Source organism: Mandrillus leucophaeus, unplaced genomic scaffold, assembly GCF_000951045.1.
Source record: "Mandrillus leucophaeus isolate KB7577 unplaced genomic scaffold, Mleu.le_1.0 Scaffold156, whole genome shotgun sequence".
NCBI classification, from domain to species: domain Eukaryota; kingdom Metazoa; phylum Chordata; class Mammalia; order Primates; family Cercopithecidae; genus Mandrillus; species Mandrillus leucophaeus.
This window is the reverse complement of record NW_012101543.1, coordinates 2,421,706-2,444,730: the sequence shown is the minus strand read 5'-3', so window position 1 is coordinate 2,444,730 and position 23,025 is coordinate 2,421,706. Positions and strand designations below refer to the sequence as shown.

General features: G+C 35.2%; 2 protein-coding genes across 4 annotated transcripts in view; one reads left to right on the top strand and one right to left on the bottom strand.

Annotated features, from left to right (window-relative positions):
* Nucleotides 1-773: 773 nt before the first annotated feature.
* On the bottom strand, nt 774-1,849 carry CAPZA3 (capping protein (actin filament) muscle Z-line, alpha 3). The gene has a single exon (XM_011975459.1). It carries the CDS (start codon nt 1,691-1,693, stop codon nt 794-796), a length of 900 nt encoding a protein of 299 aa, XP_011830849.1. The 5' UTR covers nt 1,694-1,849; the 3' UTR covers nt 774-793.
* A 53-nt stretch (nt 1,850-1,902) lies between these two features.
* Nucleotides 1,903-23,025, top strand: part of PLCZ1 (phospholipase C, zeta 1) — a 55,933-nt gene continuing 34,810 nt past the window's right edge. Inside the window, exons 1-5 of one of the 3 annotated variants that reach the window (XM_011975458.1) lie at nt 1,903-2,030; nt 2,456-2,604; nt 3,635-3,758; nt 16,765-16,999; nt 20,656-20,857. In XM_011975458.1, the coding sequence (XP_011830848.1) occupies nt 16,945-16,999; nt 20,656-20,857 (257 nt within the window). In that variant the 5' untranslated portion in view covers nt 1,903-2,030; nt 2,456-2,604; nt 3,635-3,758; nt 16,765-16,944. The remainder of the gene's footprint in view (nt 2,031-2,455; nt 2,605-3,634; nt 3,759-16,764; nt 17,000-20,655; nt 20,858-23,025) is intronic. The other 2 variants (XM_011975457.1, XM_011975456.1) reach the window with 2 other exon arrangements.

Genomic DNA, 23,025 nt, shown 5'->3' with positions numbered 1-23,025 from the left:
AATGGAGATAATACTAGTACCAGATTAGTGATGAAAAATGTTATGCAAAATATTTAGCACAAGCCATGTTATGCATAAGTACTTATAAGTGTTTACAGTGACGACTTCACAAGAGCTTAGCTGTAAAAGTTTGGGAAGTCAGGTTTTTCTAGTTGGCTTGGAAGACCATGTTAGTTGTCAGACAAGCCAGGGATTTTGAGTTACCCCAATTCTTGAGGGGAAGGAAGTAGAGTGGAAGAGGATCCAAAATTAGTAATAGTCCTTCATGTGAGCTAGATTTTTGATATCTGTTGGTTTTGTGGAAAATCCAAACCTAATGTCATTTATTGAAATTCACCCTCTCGTGGATGGTCCAGTACTGAATTGAGTTATGTAAAATATCATTTGTGGAGTGATATTCATTTGTATACCTTTTCAGTTCAAAACAAAGTCAAAAGTCTCTCTCTCTCTTTCTGTCTCTCTCTCTCACACACACATACACACACACACACACACAGCCTTAACCCTGGCCACCTCTCTATTATTTCTGGAATCCCATATTCTATAAAACTATTTTAGTTTCTAACAAATGTCTTGGTCTTTATGATGGTCACCGCCATGAAACACAGTGACTTCACATTTTCTTGCATTATTCATAAATATTCCCCAAGTAAAATTACTTGTTACACTTTTCCCATTTAAATTTGCATTGGGTAAGTGAGAGACATCTCTACAGATTGCTTAATTTTAGGAAAATAACCATTCCCCAGAAACACAAACGAGTCAAATCAAGATAGTTACCAGGAGCAATTCTTTATATTATCCAGTTGCACAACACACTTCTTGAATAAATGACATATCCTAATTTAGGATACATCACCAGATTCAAGTCAGAGAGTATCCTCTGCCAGTCAATAAGAGTGCGGGTCACTGGAAGATCCCTTCGTAGAATTTTTCTCAGGGCTTCATTGGATAACTCCTGTAATTCTTCCAAGACTGCAGCTTGAAATTTGTTCTCTTGCTCTTCCACAAGCCTTGCAAAACTTAGAGCCAGTTGAGCTTGGTTAACTATTTCCAAGCTTTCTTTCAGGTCCTTGGATATTTCAATATGAAGGTTGACACACCTGAAGAAGTGAGCTTGCACAAATATTCTTCCTGTTACTTGGGTTAGAAATGGGTTAACTTGGAAAATCCATTTAGATTTCCAAAGTCCATTCCAGCACTCTCCTGTTTCATAGTTGTGATCTTCAATGCAAGCTATCAAGTACTCCTTACTTTTGACAGTTTTCCTCAGCACGTTGCAATTTCCTTTTGGATAGTGGTCATTCACATACAGTTTTAAGGCGCACAGAACAACAACTCTCAGATATTCTGTCTCATTCCGAATGATACCGTGACTTTGGATGTCTTTCAGCTGATTTTGAAGCAGGTCATATCTGAAAGAAAGTTTGCTTTGATGGTCAAAAAATCGGTAGTCGCCCATTACATTGTGGTGAGACAAGAGTACTGGATTTCCATCGATGCAGAGTGGTACAGAATATTTTTGGCAGTGTTGGTGGCCTGCACACTCACCTTGATGGTGCATAAGTTTTTCATCACGGATAAGCAGACAGAGATCATCAAAGGCATTTACAAATTCCCCTGGAGGTGCCTGTAATAACAGTCTGCGAATTACTCTTTCCTTGTCCTTCCTGCTTAGCACGCTAAGTGTCATGTTTGGTTGCAACAGAAGCAAAGCTTCTGAAATGAAGAGTGTTCAAAGGATAAGAAAACATTCCATGAGACACCTTTCCCATCAAGGTGTTAACATTGAAGCTGAAGGTTATTGTGTCTACCCATGAAAGCAGGCAGTCTAGCAAGGTCTGAGCCTCCTGATGAGGTCATAAGAAGCTTTCCTTGTGAAGTGTGGAACCTCTGATGATATCACAATGGGTATTCAGACCAAAAGGAAAAAATGACAGTCACCTGACAGTGTGGTGCCCAGCCAACCAGCTATACCTATTTTGAAGATTTTAAGAACGTAGCCTCCTGAACAGTCTTCTTCGAAAGTGGTGTGTCTCTGTGTGCATTATATGTTGTCAGGGATCTAGAGAAGCAGCCCAAAATTTCAAGAGTGACAGCACTTTGCAACTTCAGGAATCACAGTGGTGTTGATTTATACTCAGGCTCTCAGAGTAGCTGCCCAAACCCACTGGAAGCACATTACATTGTGATGAAAGGTTTGAGGGGTTTAAACAAAATAGTAAAAAATAAAATGAGATACAATGGCAGTTCATGGAAAAATGCCAGACATCAGGGAAAGCTGCATTTTCAAATATTGTGGGTTTGGAGATGGTCAGAATGTAAGAAGCCAAACAGTTTCAAGGGCAGGGTAGTGCAGGTACTACATCTTGCTTACTGTTTCTACGGTGAAGTGTTAGCTAGCTTCAAAGAACAAAGGCGACAAACCACTGTGTGTTCTCTGCTCTCTCCCTAGAAAAGTGGTAACAGCTGAGGAGTATCAAGAAATTATTTTCTGCAAAGGGGCAGAGTTAATTGTATTTGGAACCCGTAACAGCACCTATTGGGGAAAGACTTCTAAGTGAGGAGAAACGGCTCTACAGGTCATGAAACTATGGAAATGAAATATCCATTGAGAGCTTCTTTCTACCTCTCTTCTTTCTCCTGATTATCCTCTTTACTTGATGCTGTTATTCTTTTCGAAGAGTTCTGAATTTAAATCCTCTTCATTTAAGCTGAACTGCTTGTTCGATGTCTGTTCTGAGCTTTTCTAACTTTCCTTACATTCTGGTATCTTTTTCTTACAAGAAAATGAGCTTTATTTATTCTATTAAGTCATAACTATTAAATTTAAGGAGATCTCAATACATTTTAACAATCTGAAACTGAGTAGTTTTGCACAATTTTTACCTATATCTTTTATAATTTTAGTGATAATTGTCATTATCTCATTTCGATCTTAGTTTTTCAAATGGAAGTGTCCTAACTTTTTTAGTTTATCTATGATAAGTAAGCTTTTAAAAATTTTTTTTTGTTTTCTCTTTCATACCAAATATACACTTACCATGGTATTTTTGATGCTTTTTGATGGTACTTAAGATGTTACTGTCTTGAGTGTGTATAGTATAGCTGGGCATTTGACTAATGTAGTAATAATAACTTTATCAGTCATGGTTACTATTTATTGAATACTAAGTAGCAGAAACTGTGTTCAGTGACATATTAGGAATTCATCTAATGCTTCCACCTTCCTTAAGATTCAGGGTTAATTTGATCACCTTTCTGGATTAGAGAACTAAAACAGAGAGATCAGGTGAGAGATGATCTTGAAGTCTGGTTGCCTCCCAACTTCATGCCTTCAAACAATAGATTGTAATAATGTTTTAATGTATTTTCTAAGTAATGACTTTAATTCTCAAATTTTAACTTTAATTCTTTTTTTGTATTTTTATTGTGCTATACCCTTCATACCTTTACTATAGCATAGTAACTACTTAATTTTTTTAAAAAAATATTATTTATCATACAATTATCCTATAATTTAAGCATATTCTTTAAAAATACAAATAAGTACAGTAAATCAAATGTTTCTTTAGGAATTTTAAATACTCAGTGCCTTTCTATGAGAATTTCCTTAACTTTTTGTGCTTTCTACATGGTTTTTGTCGAAGATTCAGGATGACTTTAGAGGTGGAAAAATTAATCTAGAAAAAACTCAGAGGTTACTTGAAAAATTAGATATTCGGTGCAGTTATATTCATGTGAAACGGATATTTAAGGTAAGATGATATCCACCCCCTGCCTATCCTATCCTAGGAGGAACTTAATCCAATGTGAGTAAATGTCATATAAAGGTTAGTCTCTTAAGAAGAAAAACAATTAATTATACTAACTATATTTACAATCAAGATGGAGAGCATTTCGGTAGAAGGTAAAATTAGTTGTTGAGAAAATCTGAAATAATACCAGGAAATCAGTTTAGAATAACTTCCTGAGAATACAGAAATGCTAGCATTAAACCTTGGATTGGATGTCTAACTACATCAAAATAATAATGGTAACTGTATTAGATGTTAGTGATTTATAGAATCAGTGGTGAATAAGCCCAAATTTAGCAGAAGGGAGGAAATAATACAGATTAGCACAGAAATAACTAAAATAGAAAAGAAAAAAATTAGAAGAAATTGAGGAAATTGAGACTTGTTTTTTTGAAAAGTTAAATAAAATTGACAAATACTTAGTAAGAGTATGACAAAAAGAGAGAGGACTCAAATAAATAAAATCAGAAATGAAAGTGGAGACATTACAACAGATCTCACAAAAATGAAAAACACATAGGGACTGTTATGAGCAATCATATACCATAAATTTGGACAATCTAGAAAAAAAGAGAAATTTGAAGAAACATACAACCCATCAAGATTGAACCAAGAAGAACTAGAAAGGTTAAAGAGACCAATAGCAAAAAGGAGATTGAGAGGCTGGGTGCAGTGATTCATGCCTGTAATCCCAGTGCTTTGAGAGGCCAAGGTGGGAGGATCACTTGGGGCTAGGAGTTTGAGATCAGCCTGGGTAACATAGTGACACCCTATTTGAAGACTTAATTAGTAATCAAAAACTGCCCAACGAAAAAAGTCCTGGACCAAATGACTTCACAGGTGAATTCTACCAAAGATTTCAAGAAGAATTAATACCAATCCTTCTGAAATGCTTCTAAAAAATTGAAAAGGGAACACTTCCAGTTTTATTTATAAGGTCAACATCATCCTGATACCAAAGCTGAACAAAGACACCACAAGAAAACAAAACTTTAGGCCAATATTGCTGATGAACATAGATGCAAAATTGCCCGACAAAATAATAGCAAACCAAATTTATAGCACTTTAAAAGGATCATATTCCATGACCAAATAATATGTGTCCCTGGCATGCAAGCATGGCTCAACATACAGAAATCAATCAATGTAATACACCACCTCAACACAATGGAGTATAAAAATCACATGATTATCTCAAAAACATAGAAAAAGCATTTGACAAAATTTAACTCCCTTTCATGATAACTCTCAATAAATTGAGTATAAAAGGAACTTAACATAATAAAGTCCATATATGAAAAGCCTACAGCTAATATCACATAAAATAAACTGAAAAAAATTTTTCTAAGATCTAGGAAAAGGCAAGGATGCCCACTCTCACCACTTCTGCTCAAGATGGTACTGGAAATCCTAGCCAAAGTAATTAGTCAAGAAATGAAAATAAAAGGCAATTACATTAGAATGGCAAAAGCAAAATTATCTCTATTCACTGATGGCACAACCTTACATGTAGAAACTTCTGAAGATTTTGTCAACAAACAACCAGAAGGCCAGGCGTTGTGGCTCATGCCTGTAATCATAGTACTTTGGGAGGCTGAGGTGGGTGGATTACCTGAGGTCAGGAGTTCAAGGCCAGCCTGGCCAATGTGGTGAAACCCCATCTCTACTAAAAATACAAAAATTAGCCAGGCTTGGTGGTGCATGCCTGTAATTCTAGTTACTCAGGAGGCTGAGTCATGAGAATTACTTGAACCTGGGAGGCAGAGGTTTCAGTGAGCTGAGATCATGCCACTGCACTTCAGCCTGGGCAACAGAGTGAGAGTCCTCAAAACAAAAAAACAAAACAACAACAAAAACAACTGCTAGAACTATTAAATTCAGTAAAGTTGCAAGATACAAAATTAGTATGTAAAAATTTGTTGCATTTCAATTCATTAACTCTGAACTATCCAAAAAGAAATCAAGAAAACATTTTCACTTACATTAGCATTAAAAAATATAAAATGCTTAAGAATAAATTTAACCAAGGAAGTGAAAAACTGGCACGCCAAAACTGTAAACCATTGATGAAACAAACTTTAAAAGTTACAAATAAACAGAAAAACATCCCATGTTAATATATCCGTACTACCCAAGGTGATCTACAGATTCAATGTAATCCCTACTAAAATCCCAATGACATTTTTGTTTTGTTTTTATAGGAACAGAAGAAACAATCCTAAAATTCCTATTGGAACCAAAAAAGACCCTGAATAACCAAAACCAATCTTTAAAAAAGAAATATAAAGGTGGAGGCGTCACAATTTTTGGTTTCCAAATCTATTTAAAATACTGTAGTAATTGAGGCAGTATGGTAGGGGCATAAAAACAAATATATAGACCAAAGGAACATAATAGAGGGCCCAGAAATAAACCCCTTTATATATAGTCAACTGATCTTCTGCAAAGGTACTAAAATACACAGTGAGGAAAAGGGTAGTCTTTTCAATAAATGGCACTGGGAAAACTGGATATTTACATGTAAAAAATGAAATTGGACTCTGACCTTATCCCATACTCAAAAATCAACTCAAAGTCCATTAAAGACTTAAACTTAAGACCTGAAACTATGAAACTCATAGAAGAAAATAGGAAAAAAGCTTTTTGACATTGGGCTTGGCAAGAATTTCTTAGATATGACTCCAAAGGGATAGTAACAAAGACAGGTAACAAAAACTTGTCTAAAAATAGAAAAGTGGGATTACATGAAACAAAGTGGCTATTGCACAACAAAATAAATAATCAACAAAAATGTAAAAGCGATTTACAGAATAAAAGAAAATATTTGCAAACCACATATCTATCTGATAAAGGAATAGTATCCAAAATTGAATCCCAGAACTCAATAGAATAAAAACCCCAAGTAACCTGATTAGAAAACGTGCAAAGAGATTGTATAGACATTTCCCTAAAGAAGCTATACAAATGGCCAACAGGTATATAAATAGGTGCTCAACATCACTAATCATCAGGGAAATGCAAATCAAACCACATGAGATATCACCTCATACCTGTTAGAATGATTATTATAAAAAGTATAATAGAAAAGTGTTGGCAGGAATATGGAGAAAAAGGAACTCTTATGTACTATTGAGGTGAATGCAAACTGGTACAACCACTGTGGAAAACAATATGGAAGCTCCACAAAAATTAAAAATAGAACTGCCATATAGTCCAGCAATCCCATTTCTGGGTATATACCCAAAGGAATTGAAATCAAGAGATATTTGTACTCCCATATATATTGCAGCATTATTTTACAATAGCCAAGACATGCAAGCAATCTGTCCATTATGAATGAATAAAGAAAATATAGTACATACATATGATGAAATATTACTTATCCTGAAAAACTAAAGAATATCTTGTTATTTGTGACAACATGGATAAAACTAGAAGACATTATATTAAGGGAAATAAGCCAGACACAGAAGGACAAATAGTGCATGACACCACTTATGTGAGGAATCTAAAACAGTCAAACTCATAGAAGGAGAGAGTTGAATGATAGTTACCAGGGCTGAGGGAGGGGAAAACAAGGGAGTGTTAGTCAAAGGGTATAGTTTGTCCCAGTGTGCTACTGAACAGCATTGTACCCGTGATAAATAACACTGTGTTGCATATTTAAAAGTGTAAGAGGGTAGATCTTAGATTGAGTATTCTTATCACAGACAAAAGTAATAAAGAGGGTCCAGGTGCGGTGGCTCAGGCCTGTAATTCCAGCACTTCGGGAAGCTGAGGTGGGCAGATCGCCTGACCTCACGAGTTTGAGACCAGTCTGTACAACATGGTGAAACCTTGTCTCTACAAAAAATACCAAATATTAGCTGGACCTGGTGGTGTGTGCCTGTGGGTCCAGCTACTTGGGCTACTTGGGAGGCTGAGGTGGAGGGATCCTTTGAGCTCAGGAGATAGAGGCTGCAGTGAGCTGTGATGGTGCCGCTGCACTCTAGCCTGGGTGACAAAGCGAGACCCTATGGGGAAAAAATAATAAAGAGGGCAGAAGGAAACTTTTGGAAGGAATGGATATGTTTGTGGCATAGATTGTGTTGATAAATTCATGGCTGTATACTTATCTCCACACTCATCAAGTTGTATACATTAAATGTGTATACTTTCTGTCTGTCAATTATACCTCCATAAATTGATTTAAAAAATCAAGAAGGAATATATAATCTGAAAACATATGTTATTTCACTTATTCCCCAAGAGAAAATCATCCAAAAATTATCTTTGTTTGAAGAACTAGTAGGAGGGAAACCTGGCTCAATTCTGTCACTAGATGACAGAAGGAAGGATCATTAACAAAATTAGGAAAAGCCATGTTAGCTGAATTTTGTACTAGGAAGATGTCAAATTTCTTGGAAAATCAGGCAAGAAATCTAGACTGGCCAATCCAGATCATTAGGAACATTAAAATCCTGAGTATGATTTTGTTTTTTGAACGTGAGTACTCAGATGACACAATCTGTGTTGAATTGTTATTGGTTACACAAACTGGGAAAGATCTGACATTTTACCCTCCTTGCAAGCTAACAAATTGGCCTGATGTAGCTCCATGGAAGTTGGTGGAAGCAGGCTTGTGGGTCAAAAAAAAAAAAAAAAAAAAAAAAAAAAAAAAAAAGACAGCTTATAACTAAAAGAAATGACAATTGTCAGAGTATTAGCATTTTGATGTTATTTCCCCAAGCCCCAGTTTTTGAAGTGTGGTATGAAGAGGAACAAGTGACGCACAGTGGGTTGGGTTATAGAACAGTTACCTTCAGATTAAGGAACTCGGGCCTTTTATGGTGGGCAGTAGGCCTACTTGATCTTTGCCCTGTAGACTGTCATTGTCATTATTATAGGGAACAGTAAACAAAACTGCTTTTTTTCTCTGGAAGGAGACACTATCTTTACCAAAGCTGTTCACTATCTTTACCAAAGCTGTTCGCTATACAAATGTCCTTGAAAATCTAGTATGGAAGAAAAGCAATCAATACCTCTGCTCAGAAAAAACATAGAAACACAAGAGACCTATGGAGAATTGTCTTCCAACAACCACTTCTCTCAATAAGATTTAGCCCTCAAGTTTACAAACCACAAAGAGGAGGTTAAAAAAGAAAAGCCGTGCTTCTCGGGACACCCCAGTGAAAACAAAAGTTGCAGAACTCTTTCTCTGAATCCAAGCAGTGCGTGTGGCCATAAGGTATCAGAATTTTAATCAATTCATGACTAATACCACATTCAAAGAACACAAGTTTTTATGAAAATCTTTACATGCAGGATTTTTCCTCCGGTAGTATCTTCCAAAGGGAGAAAAGCTATTGCTTCCCGATTTAATAAAATTTGCATTAAAGACAAAATAAAAATAGTAATATATTGAAATCTGTATCACACGTGAAATGTTGTAAATATTATTCAGTGATTATCAGGTTTCTTTATGTTATCTTCAGGGCAGAGATATCTGAAGTGAAATTTAGTAAAATACATGCCATATTTAAAAGCATTACATAGGATGCTCGACCATTGTCAAAGTACAGAAATGGCTCACTAATTGAAATGTATGATTATGGACATGAGCAGGCCTGAAGATCTATTGTTTAGCAAAGCCTTTTTGGAGTAGCTATGAAAATAATATTAATTATAAAAATTAGAGAGGCAGGGTTTGCTAAGAATACTTCAAAAACCTCCTTAAAATAACTGTAAGTACTTTAGAAGCATAAATTACTTATACAAGGCTGATAATCATGATAAACTATTCTTATCTATTAACATAATTCTAGAACCACTAATTTAAAACTTTGTCGCCTTAGGCTAAATTGCCATGTATGCATTAACATGTTGATTAAGTAGAATCCTTAGGGAAGGTGTATTGGTTAACTGTATTTTATGGATAGTTGAAGATTAAGCTTCTTACACGTTCAGCTCACTTACTTCAACTCTAGTTGCTAATTTTTTCTCACTTTATGGATGCACCTTTTCCCAGAGTAAATAAAATGAGTCCTAATCAATCTTTGGTGATCAAAATCTTCTAGTCTCTCAGAGCACTAGAGATTCTTGGCTCAGGCCGGGCGCGGTGGCTCAAGCCTGTAATCCCAGCACTTTGGGAGGCCGAGACGGGTGGATCACGAGGTCAGGAGATCGAGACCATCCTGGCTAACACGTTGAAACCCCGTTTCTACTAAAAAAATACAAAAAACTAGCCTGGTGAGGTGGCGGGCGCCTGTAATCCCAGCTACTCGGAAGGCTGAGGCAGGAGAATGGCGTAAACCTGGGAGGCAGAACTTGCAGCGAGCTGAGATCTGGCCATTGCACTCCAGCCTGGGCGACAGAGCGAGACTCTGTCTCAAAAAAAAAAAAAAAAAGAGAGATTCTTGGCTCAAAGACATCCTAGTTGTTTACTACTTGGCAAATTAAAAGTCTCCCTGTGCAAATTTCTTAATCCATAGAATGGGACTACTAACATAGCTATCTCACATGATTGTTGTGGATATTAAATAAGATATTATATATGAATGTACCTAGTACCAGGCATGAACAAAGTAAGTGCTCAATAAATATATGTAGACACTGCATCAGTTAAGTATACACAATTGAATTACATTTGTTCATTTTCTAAGTAGCTGACGTAAATTCTGACATGAGTTTATTTTCTTACAAGGTGACATTTTATTATAAATTTGAGTAAAGAAAATAAAACTTTATGATCCTGGCAATATATTCGAAACTTCTTTCTACAAGATTAATTATTGATTCATGGTTTGAGCAGCAATTCTCTAAGATTTTTAAAACCCCTTTACTAAAAAAGACTATCGCTTTTATCATACAATAGTGTTTATAGCATTTAAAATATTTTATAGGAAATATATGTTATTTCAATACATAGTATGAGTGTTGGATTACACTTTTGATTGTTGGCTGAGTAAGAAATAGTATCCTTTGTAATTTCAGGAATGTTTTTATAGGATTTGCCCTGAGTCTTCCAATTCTCTAAGGAATTAATAGCCACTATTAAATCTATAGTATGTGCTGACACTCTGTAGGAAACTGTGAATTGTAAAAAGTGAATAAAGTGTTATCTCTCTTTTAAGGGCAGAAAAAGGAATGCAGAAATTACTGTTTTATAAGTAGCTTATAATATATCTCATGAGTAATACTAGCAGGGAATCTGAGAAGGGACTCTATTTAATTTGGGCTTTTATAGAAGATGCCATGATGGAAGTGGCATTCTTGCTGGACCTTAAATAAGAAGCAGTATGTATGGAGTATGTGGAAAGAGTGCATGGAGAATAAAAAGTAATCAAATATGACTGGAGTGCAGGATGCATGAAAGGAAGTGGTAAGAAATAGTTGCAAATGACAGTTATAGCCAGACGATGGAAACCTTGAACAGTAGACCATGGAAATTATACTTCCTTTTGTAGGCAAGGGATACTCACTGAAAATTCTTAAGTAAAGAAATATTACATATTTTAGGATAAATAACACGACACTAGTTAGAATGGATTGGAAGCTAGTGTTCAGAGAGAGAGAAATTATTTCTCTACTGATTCTGCCCTACCTGGAATCAACTCAGCCCCTTGTATTCTGTTTGGTTCCACCTCAAGTTTATGGTTTCTTACCTTAGTTGGTCCTCCACAATGTAAACTTTTAAAAAGTCTCATCTAAAAAATAAATAGCACCATATTCTCTTCTAATGTTACATTCTCTGTTTTAACAGATAAACCAAAAGAATCCTTTACATTTCTTTCTGCACTTGTTCAATGATCCATTGCAATCCGTTTTGCTTTCATACATATCTCGAAGATCTTTTTAGGTCAAAAATGTAAAATCCACTGGTTAGTTTCTCTGTGCATTTCACTTATCCCTCTTTTTAAAAAATTTCCTTGTTCTAACTTCTATGACATCATTCTCTCCCAATTTTCTCTTAAAATTTGTGACCAGTCTTTCTCCTTCTGTCGTGTGACCATTCCTTCTACTCTCCTCTTAAAGTTGAGCTCTTTATATCCTTTATTTTTACATTACAAACTTTTCCTGAGCTATCTTATTGACTCTCAATGGTTACTTCTTAAATAGGAATAAGTTCCAGGTTTTCTATCCTGAACTTCAAAGACATGTAAATGGCACCATTTATTCATCATCTGCCATAATGTAGACACTGTTAGGTTTGGCACTCATTTTATTAAAAACTTACAAGGAAGTTATTGTTATCTTCTTTTTACACATAAGGATATTGAGCACAAGAATGTTGATATAATTTCTTCATATCTCACGTAACAATAGAAACTCAAGTCTGGGTCTGTCTGACTCCCAAGTTATTATTGTGCTTTCTTCTATAGCATATTGTTTTCCTCTATCCCTAACCCACAACCATTTGCCTACTGGCTGTCTCTGCTTAGATGTTGTCTCAGATGTACTTCAGATTTAATATGTTTAAAGTGAAACTCATCTTTCCCTTTTAAACTGTCTTTCTTCCTCTATTTCTTTGCTTGGTGATAGCAGCACCGTTCTCTCAGTTATCTAAGCAGAAATTGAAGAGATTTTCAGATTCTTCTTCTGACCCTATCTTTTTAGGTTCATATACTTGCTACACCATGTCAATTGTCTTGAACTACTTACTACTTATTGTGGTCGTCAGACCAGAAATGAAGCTGATTGCATTTCAACAAGTCCCAAGGTGACTCATATGTACATCAAAGTTGGAAAAACCCTACAGATTGGTTTGTTTTAAATCCCAACATCTACCTTCTACACTGCTGCCAGAGTAATCTTTCTAGAACAAAAATCTATGTGATTTCTCTCTTAAAACTGATCAATAACTCTTTATTCTTTCCAAAGAAGTCTAAGTTTCTCACTGCGGCTTCTGAGGACCCCTGGGATTCAGCTGTGCCTCCTGCCTTATCTGCTCCTGCAGCTTCACTAACATTCTCTCCAATTACACTCTTCTGTTTTGTACTTTGTACCTTCATTTGCTCTGATCTTAACAAATAGAATTAGCCCCTTTTCTCCCTAATTTAGGCAAATATCTTCCTTCTCATCTCTGAAGACTTAGCTCCAGGATCACTTTTTCTATAAAGATTCTCCTTTGACACTCCAGGAAGAATTGTCCAACTTTCCTTATTGTGTCTATTATCTATAAAATTTATTTTATTTTTAAAATTAAAAAAAAAATTAGAGACAAAGTCTTGCTCTGTCACCCAGGCCAGAGTACAGTGGTGTGATTATAGCTCACTCTACCCCTGGACTCCTGGGCTCAAGGGATCCTCCTGCCTCAGCCTCCAGAGGAGCTGGGACTACAGGCATGCACCAATGCGCCTGGCTAATTTTTTTTTTTTTTTTTACACTTAGAGACAGGGTCTCACTATGTTGCCCAGGGTGGTCTCAAACTCTAGACCGCAAGTGCTCCTCCCACCTTGACTTCCCAAAGCTTGGAGATTACAGGTGTGAACCAGTGTGCTCAGCTACAAAGTTTACATTTCGGCACCTATACACTTCCATGCCTACTTTCTTTTTCTAGACTGTCTGCTTCCAGAGGGCACTGACAATATGTTACTTTTGCATCCTTATTACCCAGTATGCTATCTGACTCATGTATTGGATAAGGAGGAAAGGGAAGAAGAAAAGGAAAAAGACAAAATTGTCAAACAATTTAAACTAGTGTCAGAGTCTGGGAAAAAAGAAAGTGGGAAGTCATGTCGTTTCCTGTAATATAATTTGAATGTATTCAGGTTTAATTTTTAGTATAATTTTAGATACAACCAACTTTAAAATGCTGTATCTTACATTAAAAGTCAATTCTGTCTTGATAAATCAGCTTTCTCATCACATTATTTATTTTAAATAACATTTCATATTTTACTAGCAAACTGAGCATTGGAAGATGGTGACAACATGGAAAGCCTTCATTCTGTTTTCTGAAAGTGTACACTCAGAATGACAGTCAATAGAATTATTTTGTATTCTTTTTTCCTTGTTTATTCAATCATTCATTTAAACATATAGTAATTAAGCTCCTACTCTAGGTAGGTCCAGTAGTAAGCATTGGGAATAAAAGGAATAAAATATCTACCTTCATGATGTGCATGGTCTTGAAGTATATGGTGTATTTCTGAATATATAAGACATTGAATGAATTGTTTGGGAAAGTGCTTTTTGTAATGCTTTGCAAAGAATAACCACTTAAGGAACATTTTTTAAAGAGGAGAAAAATGATTTCTCTTATTGTATGTTGTACTTTTAATGATTAATATGAAACATTTTAAAGGTGGTAGTGAACCCTGAGGTGGGACCTGAGATTATGCATTTTTAAATCTCTTTTCCTATCCTCCTTAAGTCTAGGGAGATACTTAACTCCTTTATCTAATTATCGTCTAAATGTACTTATTTCATCAGATTCATAAAACTGGGTGGTAGGCCACATTCTGAATATCTCCAGTCAGGCGGGCACTTTTTTAGGTCCTGAGGATACAAGAAACAAATGACAAACTCACTGTCTGAGGCAATTCTAGAATGAATATAGAAAAGGGCTGTCATTCCAATCTAATAAGGCCTGTAAGAGAAGAAGGTGGAACCTTCTAAGAACTCAGAGAAGGGATATTTTAATGTAACATGGGGAGGAGATACAGAGGACCTAGGAAGATTTCTAGAGTGGGTGACACTTTTTCAAGGATTAGTAGAAATTGGTAATTTAAACCGAAAGAAGGATATTCCAGAAAGAAAAAACAAACAAACAAACAAACAAATATCTGTACCATAGCAAGAGATGGTTTGGTATCTGTGCTAAAACTAATTCAGAGCACCTGAAGTATGAGGTGCAAGGAGGAAAAAGATAAGAGCAGAAATCATCCATGACATTTTAGATGGCCTTGGATGCTACACAATACAGTTGGGGTTTTGTCTTGAACACAAAGGAGGTGCCGTGAGAACTTTAAGAGACAGTTGAGATGGTCAGATTTGCATGTTACAGAATTTATTTCTGCATATATACTGTTAATCTGTGTAATGGTATACGGACTTTTTTTCTTCCAACTGCTCCTCTGGGTGGTCTTATTGTTAGTTAAAAATCGTGGTCTACCTGTGTGGCTGGGGACAATTTACCTAAGATTTTTGCACTTCAGTTTTCTCTTATAGGGGAGTCTAGTACATTGGCAGTCTGAGCTGCTATCACGTGCCTCAGCACTCAAATTGCACCTTCTTTCTTATTGCTTTTCTTCTCCCTGCTTCCCTTGATCATGAGGCTGCCATGTCCTATTTTTCTTCCCCATTGTTACTTGCTCCTTGTTGCTTTCCCTTTCCATTCTCTTTCTACTAAAATTAGATCTTCCCCTCTTCAGTGATACAACTCTCACTATTTTGTGTGGTTTCATTTTTCTGTATTTGACTTTCAATTCTTCTTTGATTTAGATCAATTATAGTGATTCTTTGGATTCGTGGAATTTTGTTTGGATTTATATCTCCAATTCTTTTTAGTATCAGATGACAATTTTGACCTTTTAGAAGAACACGAGACAAAACAAATTATCAGAGAACATTTCAGATGACCAAGCTTATACTCTTTGAAAGTAATACAACTTTCATTATTCAGTGAATAATGTATATTTTATTTTATGCTGCTATTCTGTAGAACCATAATTTTTTATTTATATAACTTTCTATAACCAAAATTGTCAGGAATTACAGGCATCTTGTACATTTTTATTGACTTGCTTAAGATTTTATGACAAATAAGGAGTAGGATAAGGCTAAAATGGAATTAATTCTGTAACATCCACTTCCACGGACCTCAAAATCCAGAATTTAAAAACAGTAAGTTGAAGCATGTTAGTTAAGTAAGGTAATGAACAATATGCATGCGTTACTTTAAGATTATATAATTTTAAGGTGCTATCATTGCTTAATAAGCTCTGGAGACCCGGCATCTGATTTTACAACTACAGACTCCACCATGACACCATGCGCCTTTGACACATGCGTCTTGCATTCGAGCTGTTTACAATGTAACAAGAGAGTTAAGATGTTATAAAAAAGCATTTTTTAAAAAATTAAATCTCCCTCTTAGCTGAAATTCCAATTTCCCAGTTTTTTTATTTGTTAGTGATACTATAATTCTACTAGCTTTTCTGACTCTCCCTGACTCCGGTCATTCCTGAATTATTTCTCTCATTTTTCTAAATTTCACTGTGTCGAATCCTTCTGAATTCTCCCTTCGTCATTTCACTGAGGTCTGTTCTTTAGTGTCTGTTCACCACCTCCCACTTGAATTTCATCTTATCTGCTCTCTTACCTGCAGTTCTCTATCTCTTCCAATTGGAAATGCACAACTAATCAAACCAGTCTTCTATTTTTGGTATTCATTGTCCTATTCAGAAACTCCCAGTTGTCCTGGTACTTTTAATAGCTTGCCTTTTCTCATAAAGTTCAAATATGACCTTTCGAATCCACTCTTTCTTATTGGAACTCATCTTGTTTGTACCTGCCCCAAATTCTTCAGTGATTACTCACACTCCACTTCCTCAAGGTATTGCATAACTACTACAGCTTCTGCAGTTTACATTGATCTTGAATGTGTCTGACTCACTCTGACATATATAGTCCAGGCTGCACACCAGTGGCATGAGTTTACACACTGCCTGGTATGGTTTTAAGAAGGTATCGAAGTAAAGCGGAATACAAAATGAAATGTGAAATTGAAAGACAACTTGAAACCCTCATTTTCTCCCACACTCCTTTCTTTATCCCTGTAACCACTGGGTTTCAAGAGTTAACTAACCTTTTCCCAATTTTGACATCACTCCATGCAGTTTTATATATTTTATCTTCAAGAAGAATCCAATGTAAGTTTCATCTTCTTTCAAGTATAAATTACTATGTGTTACATAAATACTCTACTATTCATCTTATGTATTTTTTATACTCACAATGTGAGCCCACCAGTCATTTTTTTTAGTAGGACAATGACAGGCTGAAACAAGGAAGAATCACCATAGAAGAATTTAGAGCAATTTATCGAATTCTCACGCACAGAGAAGAAATTGTTGAGATTTTCAACGCATATTCTGAAAACCGGAAAATTCTTTTAGAAAATAATCTGGTTCAATTTCTGACACAAGAACAATATACAACTGAGATGAGTAAAACTATTGCTTTTGAGATCATTCAGAAATATGAACCTATCGAAGAAGGTATGTTTGCATTTCAAAGTTTTATCAGCATATTTATGTGAAGTATTTTTTCTTTTTCCAAAAATTATTTTAAAGCAAATTATTTTTATGAATTTTGGTTATCAAATTACAGTTTTTGGATGGGTCAAATATCTTTGGGAAAATATATTTTATAGAATTGATACCTTTTAGAATGCTATACTGTGCAACTGTGGCACATTGTTTCCTATACATTGTTCAGCTCCTTCTTTCAATTGCTTCCATGTATCTCTCAAGTATTCAGGAATGAGCTTGGAGGTGAAAGTAAGACAACGATTCTATTACATTTACCCTATTAGAAGAAAGTATCTTGATCTCATGAATAAGCTAAAACCCCAGTTATAGGTGGTCTTCCATTTTAATGCATTCTATTATTGAAAATATGTATGAAAATTAAATGTGCTAAATGAAAAAAAATTCTAAGAAGAAAATATTATAAAATGATGAATTTTACTTTGTTTATAAATATAATTACAACATTTCATAAATATATAAATATATATACTTTTTGCTTTTTCTTCATTTTTGAACACAGTGATTTGGTTTAAATTAAATGACCATTTAGTCTAATGATCTGTCATAGAATTTGTGATCTTTGTTCCATCTTTCAATGGGTAAAAACACTTCACAGTTTTTCATTTATGTTCATTTTGAAATAAAATTATAAACACATAATACAATAAAATATTCATTTAATGGTACCAAAACATTGTTAAAGCACAATGTTTGACCTTACAGAAATTAACTGATAGAATAACTCAAAATATTCACCTAGAAGGGGCGTATGAAAGTTCAAATTTTGCCTCTTTAAGTTGGTTTAGGCTACCAATGTTTGACACATGATAATGTAGGTACTAACAAACCCAAACTTATTTCTGCATTGGATCAGACATTCATAATTTATTCAAACATTTATCTGCATTAATCAAGTATGGTTTTGGGGACCGAAGATGTAGTGAAGAACAAGGCAATTAGGTCTTGAATTCCTGATGGATTGGAGGAAAGTTGACAGTAAATAATGAAGCACGTAAAAGGATAACTTAAGAAAGTGCTATGTGATATGGAAACATAGAGCAGGGAAGGTGATGGAGAGCAGATGACCTGGGAGGCCTACCTAGTTCAGGTTGGGTGTTTAGGAGAACCCTCTCTGAGAGTGTGAGATTTGAGCTGAGACTTAAACGGAAAGAACGGACGAGTTATGTGACACAATGAGAGAAGTGTCTAAGGTACAAGAAAGGGAAACTTTAAACGTGAGTTGAAGAACTGAAGGAACAGGAGGACTGTGTGGTTAGAACTTTGAGAATGAGGGGGAGATGAGTTTGGAGAGACTGGCAGAGGGCCACAATAAAAATTCTGGCTTCATGACTCAGTGCCATGCAAAGATTTTGGAGGGTTCTCAACATTGTAGTGGTGTCATTGAGTTCAGTGTTAGTGACAATTTGGTCTCAGCACCATTAAACTTTTGCAGGTTTGCAGCAAGGTAAAGAGCTTGCACCGGAATATTAAGCAACTGTATCACTAAGCAGAACTGATGAGTTCAGTTTACTTTTTTTTTTCATAGCAAGACTTTCTCTAAGGAAGTAGTGAATTGATTTATGTTCTGGCTCAAGCTCTTTATGTCATTGCCAACTGGAAACAACCAGTTTACAGATGAGGACTTTCAGTAGCACTGATCTAGAGAATATTACCAAAAAAATTACTTTGGCACTGTTAACTTCAGGTGGTAAATTAAAAGATACAAATGGGATATTGGGATGGTGGCAGTGACACTTTGGAATTGTGTTTGCATTTTAACTACAATATTATACTGTTCATCCATTTCCTCTTTTGAGCCTTCACCTGCCTCCAATACTCTCCAACACAGCCAAGACCTTGCATTTCATTTACATGATTATTGATCACTTTGGTGTCTTTTTAAGGCCCATTTGAATTATGATCTTATAGTTCCAAATACTGCCAAGTTCCTCAGCCTCATCCCTCATTGGTATGTGACATGTACCAAATGAGGTTTTTAAAAATCCATGTGATTAATCCTCATTTCAAACTGGTAGTTTTTAAGGGAACAAAATGAGTTTCTTTTCTCTTCCGTTACCGAAGATATTTATTTAATTATTCAGTAGTTCAAAAGGGCTAAGCCAATTACTGCTAATTAAACAGGGAAAAATAATAAATGTATGCAAGTCATTACTGTTACAATGCATGATTCATTTGCTCCATACACTTCTATCTTCCTAAATTTGTATGATTTTGAAATAGAGGGTTTGTATACCTATAAAAATTTTATTTATTTTCTTTTAGCTTTTATATTTTAAACCAAAATAGTAATAGCATTTTGAATGCTGTCTTCTTCATTTTTACGATGTCATAAACGTTTACTTACATCACTCTATTTTTATGATACATTATTCTTAATGGCTGCTTAGTATTGTATCACATTTTGAGCTTTAATTTGTTTATTCCCCCGCTTTTATCTTGCTTTCATAAATAATGCTAATGTGAGCATTCTTGTACATCACTGAGTCTCTACTTCTATAGGATAAATTCCTGGAAATAAAATTCTCTGTCAAAGATCACACTCTAATCAAATGAATGCTCATGTCACCTTTTCTTTTTGGTTAAAATGAACTATCAATAGCAATAATAGCAACAAAAAATTATAGAGTTAATATATAAGGGTATATCCTATTATTACCTCCATTCCACAGATAGGAAGAGGTTAGCTAACATGCTCAAGGTCATATAACAAGTTAAATGGATATGAGTCCAGGCTGTCTGTTTCCAGAGCCAGTCTTCTGCTTAAATTGATATTTTGGTACACATTATAGTGAGTAAAAAAGTGCAGAGATTAATTACTAAAGGTGATCATATGCAAATGACCGAGCAATTCGATTCCTAGGCATGCACCATACATAAATGTGTGTATATTTGCACCAAAAGACATTTACTGGTTATTTTTGGCAGCACAATTTGTAACAGCCCCAAACAGGAAATTATCTAAATGCCTATCAGTGATAGAATGAATAAATAAATTGTGGCATACTCATACAATGGAATACTGTAAAGTAATGGGAATGAGCAATGTATAACTACAGGCAACTACAAGAATAAATCTTTGAAATATAATGTTGAGTAAAAGAAACCAGGTACAAAAGATATATATTGTCTGAGTCAATTCATATGAAGCACAACAACCAAAGAAAACTAATCTATTCTTTTAGAAGTCAAATCAGTGGATATACTTGGGTGTGGTGAGCAACTGGAAAGTTAGTCGGAGGCAGGCTTCTGGAACACTGCAATGCTTTGTTCTTCGACCTGTGTGCCAGTTATCCAGATGTGTAGCTTGTGGAAGTTCATTGATCTATAATATATTTACTTTTCTTGTGTGTATTTTCAAAGCATAAAAAAATCAGCGATAGTTAAATAATATATTCTTTACTTGAATGTTGATATGGAAGAACTAAAGATTTTACTACAAAAATTTGTTTCCAAACAACATAAATATAGTATGAATATTAATTCTAAAGGAATATTTTAGAAATATGCTCTACTACTGAATAAGTTTACAAGTGAGATGTAGTGTTTTATCTTGCTAATGGTTTTTTTGGCATCCTTTTAACTTATTTTATTTTATTTTTTAGTTAGGAAAGCACGCCAAATGTCATTTGAAGGTTTTACAAGATACATGGATTCACGTGAATGTCAACTATTTAAAAATGAATGTAGAAAAGTTTATCAAGATATGACTCATCCATTAAATGATTATTTTATTTCATCTTCACATAACACATATTTGGTATCTGATCAATTAGTGGGACCAAGTGACCTTTGGGGATATGTAAGGTATTTATTTGATTTTTAAATCTATTACATTTAAAAATACGTGGAAGTTCCTGGCAGTGTCTACCTCAGTAGCCAAGAGTGCACAATAAAAAGAAGACTCCCATGTTATCCAAACTCATAGGGAATAGGAATTTTTATTTGTATGTATCTTGAAGATCCAACATTTGGATGAAGAGGTAACATAATTTATTTTATGCATTAGTATTGTATTGCATACATAATCCCACATGTTGAACTCTTCTCCATGGTTATGGCCCCTCCAAAGTTTGCTGAATAACATAGATACTTCTCAAAGGAAAGCATATGAAGAAGACTGTTACTTAGCTAGTCAGAAGATCCTAGATTTTAATAAGCATGGTTAAAATTAATTCTCAGACATCAGAACACATACTATAACTAAAGCCAACACGTAAATACAGTACATTGTATAACTTCGCATTTATGGATAGTGACTTTTATAGACTTGCATGCTAAGTAGTTTACATAGATTAAAAATAATCCGCGTTGCATTGCTGATTTTGTACCTAACAATGTATCTATCATACTGTTAATACCAGACTTCAGTTTAGTCAGCTCAGATACAGTGGTGAACAAGATTTTCAAAGCTGCTACATATATCTGTGTACAAGCAGATAGACAGATAATAACCAGGTAAAAAAATGTTTTCAAGGATGAATGAATCATACGGGGAAGATGAACTAAGGTAATGTGATGGAAAGTGACTGTGGGGTGGAGGGTGTTACTTAGGGTAAAATTGTCCAAAAAGTCTTCTCAAGAGGTGAAATGAAATAGTTGTGGCATGAGTGACGATACAGGAAGCCTTAGAGAGATTAGTAGGAAGGTCATGTTAAACAGAGCAAGTGCTTGGCATGTTTAATTGAGAGAAAAATGGCAAATGCTGCTGGAGACAAGTCAATGATGAATGAAGGGAGGTGAGTTTGAGGAGGTAGGTAGAGTCAGTTAATGAGGATCTTGTAGAGCATGGAGAGGAGAATAGATTTTATTCCAGCTGCACTGGGAAGGATTTTCCTTAAGATAGTGTCATAATTTGATCTATTCAGTAATGTGGAGGAATGACTGATGGGGCCAGAGTAGAGGTAGAATATGATTTGGGAAGATGATGTAGCAGTGCAGGTGATATAGGTGGTGGTGAACTCATGAGGCAGCAGCTGAGATGATAAGTGGTTGAATTTGAGAGACAGATGCTTCTCGACTTACAATGTGATAACATCCCAATACTTGAAAATATCTTAAGTCGAAAATGCATTTAGTACATCTAACCTACCAAACATTATAGCTTAACCTAGCTTACTTTAACACACTTACGCTAGCTTACAGTGAGGCTAAATCATATCCCCTCTCTAAAAGCACCCCTCAAAACTGGCAACACAGGACACTGTAGAGTCTTGGTTGCTTACTCTTGTGATCATGTGGCTGAGTAGGATCTGTAGCTCACAGCTGCTGCTCAGCATCTTGCGACGGAGTATCTCATATAGCATATTGCTAGCTTGGGAAATGACCAATATTCAAAATTCGAAGTGTGATTTCCACTGAGTGCATATTTTCTTTGCACTATCATAATGTTGAAAAGTTGTAAGTTGAACCTCCTAAAATTGGGGACCATTTTAGGAGGCAGAGCCAACATGACTTACCAGATGATTTGAAGAGAGATATGAGGGAAAGAGAGGAATCAAGATTTTCATCCCAATAACCAAATTACAGTGATACTGTTGACTGAGATATTGAAGCCCAAGAGAGAAGCCCATTGTAGGGTGTGAAGCAACATGCAAGGGTTCTGTGGTTTCCATGTTAAGTTTGAGGTACCAACTGGTTATCAAATGGCTGATCAGATAGTCAGTTGGGTATATGTGTGTGGAATTCAGAAGTTATCAGACTGGAAAAACAGAATTGGAAGTCATCAGCATATGTGGGATATTTAAAACCAAATGATTAGATAGTATTACTTAAGGTAAAACTATCAATAGGAAAGACATCTTATAATTCCAAGATAGCAGCAAACATACAACTAAATATTGCTGCTTTTCTAATTTCAAATCTAAGTAAAGACATAAATTCACAAATTTGGAAATGTATTCATTTAGAATTCTGTAAAGATAGTCCAATTTATAGATATAATTTAATTACAGGAATTTCTGTTCATTTTTTGT

What these genes read in the sequence shown, in the direction of transcription:
- CAPZA3 (XM_011975459.1), bottom strand. Translation starts at nt 1,693, where the DNA reads ATGACACTTAGCGTGCTAAGCAGGAAGGACAAGGAAAGAGTAATTCGC.